Here is a 14,349-nt window from a genome sequence, read left to right on the forward strand (position 1 = left end):
GGAGATTATGGGGCCCCCAGGCAATAGATTATGGGGCCTCACAGTATACACACAAACACACACACATACAGTATACACACACAGACACACAATATACACACACATCTGGTTTTATTGAGGCTGACAACCCTGATGGGGCCCCTTAGCAGCATGGGGCCCTCCGGCAGTGCCCGAGTGCCTGAATGGTCAGTCTGCCCCTGGAGGCCACTATAAACTATACATTGCTTCCTCTCTATCTCTCTCTAACAATTCCTAGATAGCAGCTGTGAAAACTCTCTCTAAAAATCCACTTTATTTATATGTGCAAAACTACCTGACATCATCCATCCTTTTCTGATTGATTGGCATTTTTATTTATTTTTTGTCCGACAATTCACTGCCATAGCATAGCACAGTAAGCTGTCTCTTTGCTGCAATATGAATGTCAGTCCACGCTGTTCTAATAGCCCTCAGCACATATGACAAGTCGCTTACCATTTCTCTTCTGCCTTCATCTTTTTCTTGGAGCTTCAGGTGGGCAGAGACCTAGGACACAGAATAGGAATTATTACTAATACTATCAGATAAAAACAAGAAGTAAAAATACTGAATACTGTGGATGTGCTCAATTCAGGAAGAGCACTATAAAAGTGACTGCAATCAGAAACCAAGGAAGACTTCACAGGGTCCCTGGAAATGTGCGTCCTCTCTTCTCTCAGCATTAAAACGCAGGTCTGTATCTGATTGGTGGCTGTGAGAAACTTTTTATAGCTTTCCTCTTCTTTTTTCAATTTTTGGGTGGAGTGGGGAAAAGCAACCATTTTTGCCAAGCCTTCATTTCTACCTTTGACCTCATTGTGGAGATTTGACCTTACTTTTCCTGTGACACCATGCCAGGACAACAAATGGCCAACCCAAGATAAAGTGGGGACGGGGTGCTGGATATGGGCACTCTACCAATAGATAATATGTCCTTTTCAGAGCTAAATGGATTTGGCAGCTCTTTACAATATGGGGGCACTTCAAAAATAAGGGTCACCCAAATTGAGTAGTTTTTATACAGTTAAACCAGAAAGAGCCCACCAATGATTTATTGGTTCAGTAAATTACCATGGAAAGGACACATTTCCAATGCATTTTGGAAGTCTATAGATCTACCCTTTTCTTAGTGATTAAGTACAATGCAATGGTTTGGGTACTCAGAAATGGTACAATCACCAGAGTTTGATTGCTTACTGCGTGCAGAGGCAGATATGACCAGTATCGGTGAATTAATAAATCAGCAATCAGCATGAATCGTTTGTTTGGCGCTATTTCTGGTGCAACTGTCCACCAGGAAATGAAGGCACAGCCAGCAATAAGATCATTATCCATAGTTCTACTCTTCCAGACGTTACTAAAAATGTTTTTTGCGTTTGCCCGTGTCTGCCATTGGTTACATTTACTATCAATTCCTGGCCAGACAGGAAGTGAAGAGAAATTTTCCCGGTAGGGACACAAACGGCAATTAAAAATTTGCTTGGTGTCAAACTGAATTTTTTTCCTTGAGGCTTTCCTGAGGGTTTCAGAGACAACAAAGAGCATGCAGTGGGCATGTTTGAAAATGACCCCACTGCATTACAAGCAAGTGATCCCAGGCCATTGGCTTGGCAACGGGATGGGAGAAGGCAATGGGATGGACCGTGCTCCACAACAATGTCTGGATGACGTGAAAAGCATTGGTTGGATAGGTTGTGCTCCATATGTGGGTGGGGCCACTCGCCCTGCATGTGGGGGAGCGTGCACATCATTCCCCCCAGGACCATCAAACATTATGCCGGCTCCCCGTCTTTAAGATGAGCCTTACACAGTGTGCAGTCAAAAATGTACAGGGCCCTTCTGCAAAGTGCTGTCCCGTGACACTACACACTTTAGCTTGGTAGATGTATGTTACATTTAGGAGGGACAATGCTGAGCTTGTTCCCTCTCCACCAGTCTAGCGTACCCCTGTCACCTCACTGCCAGTGACAGAACAGGGTCCCGACGTACGCTTAGCTTGGGGCTCAGGTGTGCACTTGCTAACTCCTTCACTCCCATGCGGCCTGGCTATGGATCTCTGTAATGCGGGTTCAGTCCCAGTTGCTTAGAGAAACAAATACTGGGGAGGGAGCCACACCACTGACCCCCTCTCTACCGGAGGACCCATCACCTACACCAGGTACCACACTTCATAACAAGCTGTAATGTACCTTGCACTAGTCCTTAGATACCCATAGAAACTGCATTCCTTCTCCTTGTCTTGCCGAGTAGATCTTATGTAGTGGCTTTGATTCATACCCCAAATGTGCTTTACTGACCCTAGTTCTTTTATACGCCAGGAACCTTCATGCACCCCTTTCAATTACTTCAGACCAGGCTTGGAACAGTTGATGCAACTTTACTTGAACATTGTGCATAACAGTCCAACATGAACAATTTAATGTAACATTACCTAAATAACTCAACTAGGCTGCCCAGGCATACCTCAACAAGGTATTAGTCCAATAGTGGCATCCTTCAAGTCTTGGTAGTTCTCCAGCCTCCCCGTGTCTTCCGTAGTCCCACTTAGTACTTCATGGTAACCACTGGTGGCCGGAGCCCAATATTTTGGGAGGGGGCAGGGAACCAATGACACCCCCCCGAGAATCAGATGGGAAGGTGGCGATCAAAGGCCTCCTTACCTTAGGAAGCAGATGAGGAGGATGCGGGGTAGGGCTGCTGCTCCTCTGTTGCTTCTCCTCCCAGCTGAACAGGAAGTGAGTCCTGAAACACGATTGGCCTAAGCCTCCCTGGCCAGTCGGGTCTCAGGACCCGCTTCCTGATTGACCAGGAGGAGAATCAGGAAGACAATAGTGATTATTAATTCGCTATTGTCACGCAACTGGGTGGGCTTAGGTCGCAGTACTCCGCACCCCGAGCCCACCCTTTTTTAAGCCAATTAGAGCATCTGAAATCCATACGTCCAACAACCTGCATGTAGATTAGGTGCCAGGCACAGAGGTTTGGGGGGTGGGGGGCACTGATGTTAACTACAACATCTCCAGTCACAGGGATCAGGAAGAGCCCCAACCCCAGCCTTTCCCCTCATTTATATGAGGCCCCCATCAAATCATTCTCTGCAGCTATTACCTTTTGTACCACCACCCCCTCCCTTTAGAATGTAAGCTCTACGAGCCGGGCCCTCCTGTACCTTTTGTATTGTACTGTAATTGTGTTGTCTCCCCTATACATTGTAAAGCACTGCGTAAACTGTTGGTGCTATCTATAAATCATTAATAATAATAAAAAATAATTTATATAACAGGGCAGAAAGGCAGGGTCCAAAAAGTCTGGGAACAGCAGTGCAAAACATTAACCCCTTCCACAGCCTAGGTCAGCCAACTATCTAACCAACATTCTGTAGTCAACCTGCCTACACTTTAATACTTATTTTTCAATTAAGACCAAAGTGTACCTTCAAAAGAACCATTCATGAACTTACCATCATGGCCTCCTGCACTGTGAGGTGGGGCAGCAGCATGTCATCCTGCATGATGTAACAGGACACTTTGCGGAATGTGCGCAGGTCTCTCGGCTGTCCATTAATTTGAACTTCCCCCTTCATTCCTGTTTCTCTGCAATAGCATGGAAAAATATTCTTTATTACGGAAGCAGTATTAAGCTTTTAGTTCTAAAAGACGTTGGGAAGCTGTTGTAACAATTAGGTTGAAGACCAACACCCTTCAAGGTGTTTATAGACATCGGAGTATTTATTCAAACTGACCTGTATCCTGCCAGGATATTCATTAGCGTTGACTTCCCTGCCCCCGAGGGGCCCATTATGGCTGCCAGCTCTCCACAGCCGAACCTTCCTGAGATCCCCTTGAGCAAAGTTTTGTACCCTGTTATAATAAAAAAAAACAAATAATAATTTCAACTCTTGCTGTATCCAAACCGTAGGACCAGAGTCATTTTACTGATGAAATGAATGTCTGTAGATACATAATGGACAACAAATGACTGCTGATAAATCCCCGGGACTAGTAAACATTTTATTTGTTTGCTAATAGAGTAGACAGTAAGCTTCACTATGGAAAAATAAAAGATTTGTACATACAGGCAAACAAAATGCAGGGATTGTTAAATAGCTGGTATTAGAGAGAGGAAATTGTGTTCTGTTCTTATTTACGAGGAAATATGGCGATTCTCAGCTTTGACGCATTAACTGCTTAAAGCAAACCCGTCTCAAGCCAAAGAAAATGAAAATGTGTATTTGGCTACATTTGGTGCTTCTGATGGCCAGTGATGCTGATGGCCCTACCTCATTGACTTCTGATTCCCCCCAACACATTTTGGGGGTGTAGGAGCACTTTTAAAACAGATGTTGGACCATGCTACTGTATGAAGGTTCTATTATGTTTACATTCTTAGATAACCCCTTGCCGCTGGTGGAAACCAACCCTTTATGCACTGCCACTCTACCAAACAGGCACTGGCCTATTGGCCCCACTCCGTTTATGGGCCCTGCAACAAATGATCAAAATAATATAAATTTGATCTTGAAAGAAAATAACAATGAAGCTTTCTTAACCACTTATTTATATACGTATTTATAGCATTTAAACCCCCTTGCTGCCCAGGCCAATTTTCAGCTTTCAGCGCTGTCGCACTTTGAATGACAATTGAGCAGTCATGCAACACTGTACCCAAATTAATTTTTATCATTTTTTTTCCCCACAAATAGAGCTTTCTTTTGGTGGTATTTAATCACTGCTGGGTTTTTCTTTTTTGCTAAAAAAAAAGAGCAACATTTTTTGAAAAAACAAAACAAAACCGTTTTATATTTTGTTATAAAATTTTGCAAACAGGTAATTTTCTCCTCCATTGATTTGCGCTGATGAAGCTGCACTGATGGGCACTGATAGGCTACACTGATAAGGCCACACTGATGGACACTGATAGGTGGCACTGGTAGGCACTGATGAGGTGGCATTGGTGGGTACTGATAGGTGGCACTGAGAGGTGACACTGATGGGTGGCACTGAAGGGCATTTATAGGTAGCACTGAAGGGCACTGATAGGTGGCACTGATGGGCACTGGGTGGCAGTGATGAGCACTGATGGGCATTGATAGGTGGCACTGAGAGGTGACACTGATGGGTGGCACTGAAGGGCATTGATAGGGGGCACTGATAGGTGCCACTGATGGGCACTGGGTGGCAGTGATGAGCACTGGTAGGTGACACAAATAGGCAGCACTGATAGGAGGCACTGATAATGAGGCACTGATTGGCACCACTGGTGGGCATTGATAGGTGCCACTGGTGGGTACTGATTGGCGGGACTGATATGCACTGATATGTACACAGATGATGCAGTGGTGTGTCACCCTCTTCAGGACTGATGTCCCTTTGACGGAAGCTGGTGATTGGCTTTTTTTTCTCCTCAAGCTGTTACTGATCTTCTGTTTATATCACGCGATCAGCTGTGATTGGCTGACAGTTGATCATGTGGTAAGGAGCCCTCCCAGCAATTTAGGCCCGCGCTGTAGCCATCATTCGGCTATAGATCGGGTGGGAGCAAGTTAAATTGTTTATATAGGAGAAAAAAAATTAATGAACTTAAAGAAATGAAAACTTTACAGTAAAGACTCTATAGACCCAATACTCTATTAATGTAAGTACCTAATAACAACTTAAACTATGTAAAACATAAACGTCAGGTTCACATTACAGTTTGTCTCTTAAAAGCTTGTCTTCTTTCAGCTTTTTAAAAAAAAATATTTGGGGGGGGGGTGAATTTATTTATTGCAATTTTTTTATTTTTTTTATTACCCCTGTTGGGGGGCTTCTGACATCTTCCCTTTGAGACAGAGATTCCCCCATCCCTTTCAGCCTCAGCCGCACTGAAAACACAGTTTAAAATGCTCAATTATGAATGGACAGTCTGTGATTACAGACTCTGCTCATTCAGAAAAGGAAGGGGCCGGTAAATGCTCTCCATCCTGACACATCCTCCGCAGCGCTGCGGGGGGACAAGGGGGGGGGGGGTGGCGAAGGAAGATACATCGAAGGCCAGGAGAGGACACAGGGAGCAGAGGAGGACACAGGTGGGCCAGAGGAAGACACAAGGGGAGCCAGAGGAGGACACGGGGGGCCAGAGGAAGACACAAGGGGAGCCAGAGGAAGACACAAGGGGAGCCAGAGGAAGACACAAGGGGAGCCAGAGGAAGACACAAGGGGAGCCAGAGGAGGACACAAGGGGAGCCAGAGGAGGACACAAGGGGAGCCAGAGGAGGACACAAGGGGAGCCAGAGGAGGACACAAGGGGAGCCAGAGGAGGACACAAGGGGAGCCGGAGGAGGACACAAGGGGAGCCAGAGGAGGACACAAGGGGAGCCAGAGGAGGACACAAGGGGAGCCAGAGGAGGACACAAGGGGAGCCGGAGGAGGACACAAGGGGGGCCGGAGGAGGACACAAGGGGAGCCAGAGGAGGACACAAGGTGGGCCGGAGGAAGAGACAAGAGGAGCCAGAGGAGGGCACGGGGGCTGGAGGAAAAGACAAGGGGAGCCAGAGGAGGACACAGGGGAACAGTCAGGGGTGATCGCTACAATAGTGGGGGCAGTTACAGGCACCAATCTCCTTGCATAGCTTTCAATGAAGCAGCTGACAGCTGCGGGAGGTAGAGGAGGAGAAGCGGCTGTCAGCTGCTTCATTGAAAGCTATGCAAGGAGATTGGTGCCTGTAACTGCCTCCCACTGCTGCACTGATCACCCCCAACTGTCAACCAGGGAGAGATCATCCATAGATGCATTGTGGGTCAAAGCACAGCGGGGCCCATGCTCAGTGAACAGCCTGCACCCATGGATGATACACCACTGGTTCTAGTGTTTCTCCATTGATGACCTTAGCAGAAAATAGATTAAGCCAACATGGCCTCCAGGCACACAAGCTATATGGTGATGGGTGATGCGCTCTAGGCCCAGGCTCCAGCAATACAGCCTCAAATCAAGCACGACAACCACCCATTTGTCCTGGAGAATGGGCCCCAAGACACCCTCTCCCAAGAAAAAGGTGCTAACTAAAGACCCTCCTAGAACGGAGCTCACCTTTTTTGTCAAAACATAGTCTAACTCATAGATGACAAACAAACCTTTATGCACCTATGTAGCATTGAGGACTAATTCATCTTTACATTTCATAACAAAGGCATTGAAATGTTAACTCTTTCCTATTCCTCCCTTTTCCAGCATAGTCTTTGAAGCCTGGCAACCATCTTATATAATAATACACCAGATGTTTCTAAGCCAGCCTTTCTCTTTTAAACATGGAGGATCTCTTGATATGACTTTCCAGGCTAAGGGAGCTCCTGGAAGCCACTGACTTATTGGTGCCAGTGATTACTTATCTGAGAGGAAAAACTGCCCAGTGAACCTCTAGCAACCTCTGGAGGAACCCCACAGTTCCACAAAACCCTGGGTTGTGAAAGGCTGCTATAAGCTGTTAGAAACCCAGTCAGACCAGCTTTATTTATATTCTTTGTTGCAATCTTTTGAAAATCTTTGAGGATGAATTATGTCACTCTACATGTAGCTAGGGAGGTTAGGGGTGGCATGTTTTAAGGCTCTTTTACTGTTTGTAGAGAATGTATAAATACTTTATCGTCCATAGTCAGGGCACAGGTGCACTTTTTAGCAGAACTAAAGACACATTTCGAAAAATGACTAGGAGTTATGCCGCGTACACACGACCGGACTTTCCGTTGGAATGAACTCTGACGGACTTTTCAACTGACTTTTCAACGAAGTTCAGACGGAGTTGCACTGAAACAGACTTGCCTACACATGATCACACCAAAGTCCGATCGTTTAACGCGATGATGTACAACGGAACTAGAAAAACGAAGTTCAATAGCCAGTAGCCAATAGCTGCCCTTGCGTCGTTGTTGGTCTGTCGGACCTGCATACAGATAAGTGGTTTTCTTGATAGGAACTGGAAAGATTTGAAACATGTTCTATTTCTAAAGTCCATCAGATTTTTCGACAGAAAAGGTCCGATGAAGCCCACACATGATCGAATTGCCTGACGGATTCGTTCCGTTGGAACTTTGCTGTAGAAAAGTCCGGTCGTGTGTACGCGGCATTAGAGTTTATTTGGCAAAGTCTCTTGGCGATTTCTCTCTTAGGATTGCAACACATTGCTGGCATGCCAAGAATAGACTCAGGCTCCGGGCATGAAGTAACATATGCAAATGTGTAGGAGATACTGTACATCATCATTGAAAATTCAAAATGCTAACCATAACATGGGGCCATCCACAACATCGCCCCCATCTACATCACCAACCTCATCTGCAGATATCGCCAAAATCGTCCCCTCCGTTCCTCTGAGGACCTCCTGCTCTCTAGCTCCCTTGTTACCTCCTCTCGTGCTCGCCTTCAAGACTTCTCCAGAGCCTCTCCCATCCTCTGGAACTCCCTGCCCCTGTCTGTCCGCTCAGCCCCTACCCTGTCCACCTTTAAGAGTTCCCTGAAAACTAATTTATTCAGGGAAGCCTATCCCACACCCACCTAACTGTCCCCGAGCCACCCCCATCAAATCATTCTCTGCAGCTATTACCTTTTGTACCACCCCCTTCCTTTAGAATATAAGCTCTACGATCCGGGCCCTCCTGTACCTTTTGTATTGTACTGTAATTGTGTTGTAAAGCGCTGCGTAAACTGTTGAAGCTATATAAATCAATAGTAATAATAATAATCAGTGTCCATCCAATGGCTGAAGAAGAGTTTTTCTCAGCTCGTCGTAGTGTTGTACGTCACCGCGTTCTTGGCAGTCGAAAGTTCAGCGAACGTTTGTGTGACCCGTGTGTATGCAAGGCAAGCTTGAGCGGAATTCCGAAGGAAAAAATATCCAAGATTTTTCCAACGTAAATTCCGCTCGTGTGTACGCGGCATAAGGCCATCCTGAATGCATCCTTTTAAATGGAAAAGTTTCACATCCGAACAAAAGCGCTTCAAAAACTGATTGCTGTGAAAGGCCCATAGTAGGAGTGTATTTCTAAAAAATTTTTTTACATACATGGACATTCATTTTGCATGAATAGGGGCAAAACCGAATGTTAATTTGGTATTTTTCCCAAACCACTCCATGTTTAATGAATTAATAACATTTGACCTGGACTTGTAGAAAAAAATTGCCTAATAATATTTGAATGAGTAGTTTGGGAAAATACTTAATTACTACCACACGATGGAGCTGACAATGTAAGGGGGCTCTGGTGAGCAGAGACCCCCTTACATCAGAGCTCCCCTTACACCAGAGGCCATAGCGCCCCCCCCCTTTAAATCAGGGTTCCCGGAGCACCTCTTACATCAGAGCCCCCCCCTTACAGTGTAAGTGTAAATTCTGCAGACTCAGCTGTAAGGGAGAACTCAGTGGATTCAGATGTAAAGGGGGAAGTCTGTAGACTCTGATTTAAGGGTGGCTCTGGGAACTCAGATTAAAGGGAAATGCTGGTAACTGTGATGTAAGCGGGGGCTCTGGTTACCAGAGATCCCATTACATTAGAGTTCCCATTTACACTAAAGTCTGCAGTGCCCCCCCTTACATCAGAGTTATCTCCTTACATCAGAGTTTTCCCTTACACAAGAGTCTGCAGACTACCCCCATTACAGTGTAAGCAAACTCTGAGGATTCAGATGTAAAGGGGAACTCTGCAGATTCAGATGTAAAGGGGGAACTCTGCAGATTCAGATGTAAAGGGGGAACGCTGCAGATTCAGATGTAAAGGGGGAACGCTGCAGATTCAGATGTAATGGGGGAACTCTGCAGATTCAGATGTAATGGGAGAACTCTGCAGATTCAGATGTAATGGGAGAACTCTGCAGATTCAGATGTAATGGGAGAACTCTGCAGATTCAGATGTAATGGGAGAACTCTGCAGATTCAGATGTAATGGGAGAACTCTGCAGATTCAGATGTAATGGGGAAACTCTGCAGGTTCAGATGTAATGGGGAAACTCTGCAGGTTCAGATTTAATGGGGGAACTCTGCAGGTTCAGATGTAATGGGGGAACTCTGCAGGTTCAGATGTAATGGGGGAACTCTGCAGGTTCAGATGTAATGGGGGAACTCTGCAGGTTCAGATGTAATGGGGGAACTCTGCAGGTTCAGATGTAATGGGGGAACTCTGCAGGTTCAGATGTAAAGGGGGAACTCTGTAGATTCAGATGTAAAGGGGGAACTCTGTAGATTCAGATGTAAAGGGGGAACTCTGTAGATTCAGATGTAAAGGGGAACTCTGTAGATTCAAATGTAAAGGGGAACTCTGCAGATTCAGATTTATAGGGGAACTCTGCAGATTCAGATGCAAAAGGGAAATTTTCAGTTTCAGATGTATAGGGGGAACTCTGCAGATTCAGATGTAAAGGGGGAACTCTGCAGATTCAGATGAAAAAGGGGAACTCTGCAGATTCAGATGTATAGGGGGAACTCTGCAGATTCAGATTTATAGGGGAACTCTGCAGATTCAGATGTAAAGGGGGAACTCTGCAGATTCAGATGAAAAGGGGGAACTCTGCAGATTCAGATTTATAGGGGAACTCTGCAGATTCAGATGTAAAAGGAACATTTTCAGTTTCAGATGTATAGGGGGAACTCTGCAGATTCAGATTTATAAGAGAACTCTGCAGATTCAGATGTAAAGTGGAACTCTGCAGTTTCAGATTTAAAGGGGGAACTCTGTAGATGCAGGATGTAATGGGGAACTCTGTAGATTCAGATGTAAAGGGGGAACTCTGCAGATTCAGATGTATAGGGGAACTCTGCAGATTCAGATGTATAGGGGAACTCTGCAGATTCAGATGTAAAGGGGGAACTCTGCAGATTCAGATGAAAAAGGGGAACTCTGCAGATTCAGATTTATAGGGGAACTCTGCAGATTCAGATGTAAAAGGGAAATTTTCAGTTTCAGATGTATAGGGGGAACTCTGCAGATTCAGATTTATAAGAGAACTCTGCAGATTCAAATGTAAAGTGGAACTCTGCAGATTCAGATTTAAAGGGGGAACTCTGTAGATGCAGGATGTAATGGGGAACTCTGTAGATTCAGATGTAAAGGGGGAACTCTGCAGATTCAGATGTATAGGGGAACTCTGCAGATTCAGATGTATAGGGGAACTCTGCAGATTCAGATGTATAGGGGAACTCTGCAGATTCAGATGTATAGGGGAACTCTGCAGATTCAGATTCATAGGGGAACTCTGCAGATTCAGATTCATAGGGGAACTCTGCAGATTCAGATGTAAAAGGGACATTTTCAGTTTCAGATGTATAGGGGGAATTCTGCAGATTCAGATTTATAAGAGAACTCTGCAGATTCAGATGTAAAGTGGAACTCTGCAGTTTCAGATTTAAAGGGGGAACTCTGTAGATGCAGGATGTAATGGGGAACTCTGTAGATTCAGATGTAAAGGGGGAACTCTGCAGATTCAGATGTATAGGGAAACTCTGCAGATTCAGATGTATAGGGGAACTCTGCAGATTCAGATGTATAGGGGAACTCTGCAGATTCAGATGTATAGGGGAACTCTGCAGATTCAGATTCATAGGGGAACTCTGCAGATTCAGATTCATAGGGGAACTCTGCAGATTCAGATGTAAAAGGGACATTTTCAGTTTCAGATGTATAGGGGGAACTCTGCAGATTCAGATTTATAAGAGAACTCTGCAGATTCAGATGTAAAGTGGAACTCTGCAGTTTCAGATTTAAAGGGGGAACTCTGTAGATGCAGGATGTAATGGGGAACTCTGTAGATTCAGATGTAAAGGGGGAACTCTGCAGATTCAGATGTATAGGGGAACTCTGCAGATTCAGATGTATAGGGGAACTCTGCAGATTCAGATGTAAAGGGGGAACTCTGCAGATTCAGATGAAAAAGGGGAACTCTGCAGATTCAGATTTATAGGGGAACTCTGCAGATTCAGATGTAAAAGGGACATTTTCAGTTTCAGATGTATAGGGGGAACTCTGCAGATTCAGATTTATAAGAGAACTCTGCAGATTCAGATGTAAAGTGGAACTCTGCAGTTTCAGATTTAAAGGGGGAACTCTGTAGATGCAGGATGTAATGGGGAACTCTGTAGATTCAGATGTAAAGGGGGAACTCTGCAGATTCAGATGTATAGGGGAACTCTGCAGATTCAGATGTATAGGGGAACTCTGCAGATTCAGATGTAAAGGGGGAACTCTGCAGATTCAGATGAAAAAGGGGAACTCTGCAGATTCAGATTTATAGGGGAACTCTGCAGATTCAGATGTAAAAGGGAAATTTTCAGTTTCAGATGTATAGGGGGAACTCTGCAGATTCAGATTTATAAGAGAACTCTGCAGATTCAGATGTAAAGTGGAACTCTGCAGATTCAGATTTAAAGGGGGAACTCTGTAGATGCAGGATGTAATGGGGAACTCTGTAGATTCAGATGTAAAGGGGGAACTCTGCAGATTCAGATGTATAGGGGAACTCTGCAGATTCAGATGTATAGGGGAACTCTGCAGATTCAGATGTATAGGGGAACTCTGCAGATTCAGATGTATTGGGGAACTCTGCAGATTCAGATGTATAGGGGAACTCTGCAGATTCAGATGTATAGGGGAACTCTGCAGATTCAGATTCATAGGGGAACTCTGCAGATTCAGATTCATAGGGGAACTCTGCAGATTCAGATGTAAAAGGGAAATTTTCAGATTCAGATGTATAGGGAGAACTCTGCAGATTCAGATGTATTGGGGAACTCTGCAGATTTAGATGTAAAGGGGAACTCTGTAGATGCAGATGTAAAGGGAAAAAATAAAAAAAATAAAAATGTAAGATCCTTCTCACGGTGCCCAACAAGCCAAAAAAAGAAAAAAAAAAGAAAAAAAAAAGTCCATGGGAGGCTCCCACCGAGTGATGCTTCTTCTCGATGACAGCTGTTATATAGCGAGGGCGGGGCCACTCGGTGATGTAAATGGGCAAACCCGTTTTCCTCTGACATGACGTGGCTTTTTTTTTTTTTTCTGTCTCTCAGGCAGCGTGAGATGGATCTACATTGCAGTACATTTTTTATTTTTAATGTTTTAATAAAGGACTTGTCCAAAAGTGTCTCCTGTCATTTTTACTATTTTTGACATTTTCTTTTGTGAAATGATACCCGTACCCGTTACCAATTCACATAGGGGGGTGGCTGGGATCTGGGGGTTCCCTTGTTAAAGGGGGCTTCCAGATTCCGATAAGCCCCCCCACCCACAGACCCTCACAACCACCGGGCAAGGATTGTGAGGTGGGGATGAAGCCCTTGTCCCCATCACATGGGGACAAGGTGCTTTGAGGACCACAAAGCATCCTCCCCATGTTGAGGGCATGTGGCCTGGTATGGTTGTGCTCTCTCACCCCCCCTTTTTCTGCAGCCTGCCAGGTTGCGTTCTCAGATAAGGGTCTGGTATGGATTTTGGGGGGATCCCATGCCCTTTTTTTATTTTTGCGCAGGGTTCCTCTTAAAATCCATACCAGACCTGAAGAGTCTGGCATGGATTTTTGGGGGGGGGGGGGGCTATGCCATTTTTTTTTTAAATGTTGGTTAGGGGTTCCCTTTAATATTCATACCAGACCCAAAGGGCCTGGTAATGGACTGGGGGGGGGGGCCCATGCCATTTTTTTCAATGAGGAGTTTTACCTATATTGCCGAGACCCAATAATACATTACAACCGCAATCAGTTTTAAATTACCTTTTTTCCTTTAGAAATGTCATTTTGCTGTGGTATTGTTCTAATCACAGGAAAACTGCGCTACCTTACAGGCATACTATAGTCACCCCCCAGGTATGATATTTAGGAATATTACACTTTTATTGTTTCTCTTTTAGCATTATTAAAATCACTGCTCCCGAAAAAACGTCAGTTTTTAAAACTTTTTTTTGCATTGATACATGTCCCCTGGGGCAGGACCCGGGTCCCCAAACACTTTTTATGGCAATAACTTGCATATTAGCCTTTAAAATTAGCACTTTTGTTTTTTCATGTTCGTGTCCCATTTTTGTCCTCTTTAATGGTGTTCAACCAAATTTTTTGCCTGTTCATCCTTAATGGATATGAAGACTGGCTGTAAAAACAATGTAACATTTTTATGTCAGATAAGATCCTTCCCACTTTTGTATGTCAGATATGAATTCAGCCATTTCCCTTTCCTTCTACTTTAAGGCTTAGCGGCTCTTTAATCGCTCGCCGCCAGCTCGGCTGTAGAACACAAACACTTTCCGAGAGAGAATTTGTTCTTAATCCTTCGCCTGACCTCAAATTACAACAAGATACATTCACTTCTCTCTTCTTCAAATC

At 44.7% G+C, this 14,349-nt stretch overlaps 1 protein-coding gene across 1 annotated transcript in view; it reads right to left on the reverse strand.

Moving 5' to 3' along the window:
- Positions 1 to 14,349, reverse strand: part of ABCG1 (ATP binding cassette subfamily G member 1) — a 160,481-nt gene that overhangs the window by 44,429 nt on the left and 101,703 nt on the right. The window contains exons 3-5 of the mRNA XM_077479833.1: positions 3,761 to 3,878; positions 3,479 to 3,611; positions 475 to 525 (exon numbers count right to left, since the gene is read on the reverse strand). Coding sequence (XP_077335959.1) covers positions 475 to 525; positions 3,479 to 3,611; positions 3,761 to 3,878 — 302 coding nt within the window. The remainder of the gene's footprint in view (positions 1 to 474; positions 526 to 3,478; positions 3,612 to 3,760; positions 3,879 to 14,349) is intronic.

Source organism: Lithobates pipiens, unplaced genomic scaffold, assembly GCF_037356315.1.
Source record: "Lithobates pipiens isolate NorthernLeopardFrog02 unplaced genomic scaffold, aLitPip1_a1.2 Scaffold_16, whole genome shotgun sequence".
NCBI lineage: Eukaryota > Metazoa > Chordata > Amphibia > Anura > Ranidae > Lithobates > Lithobates pipiens.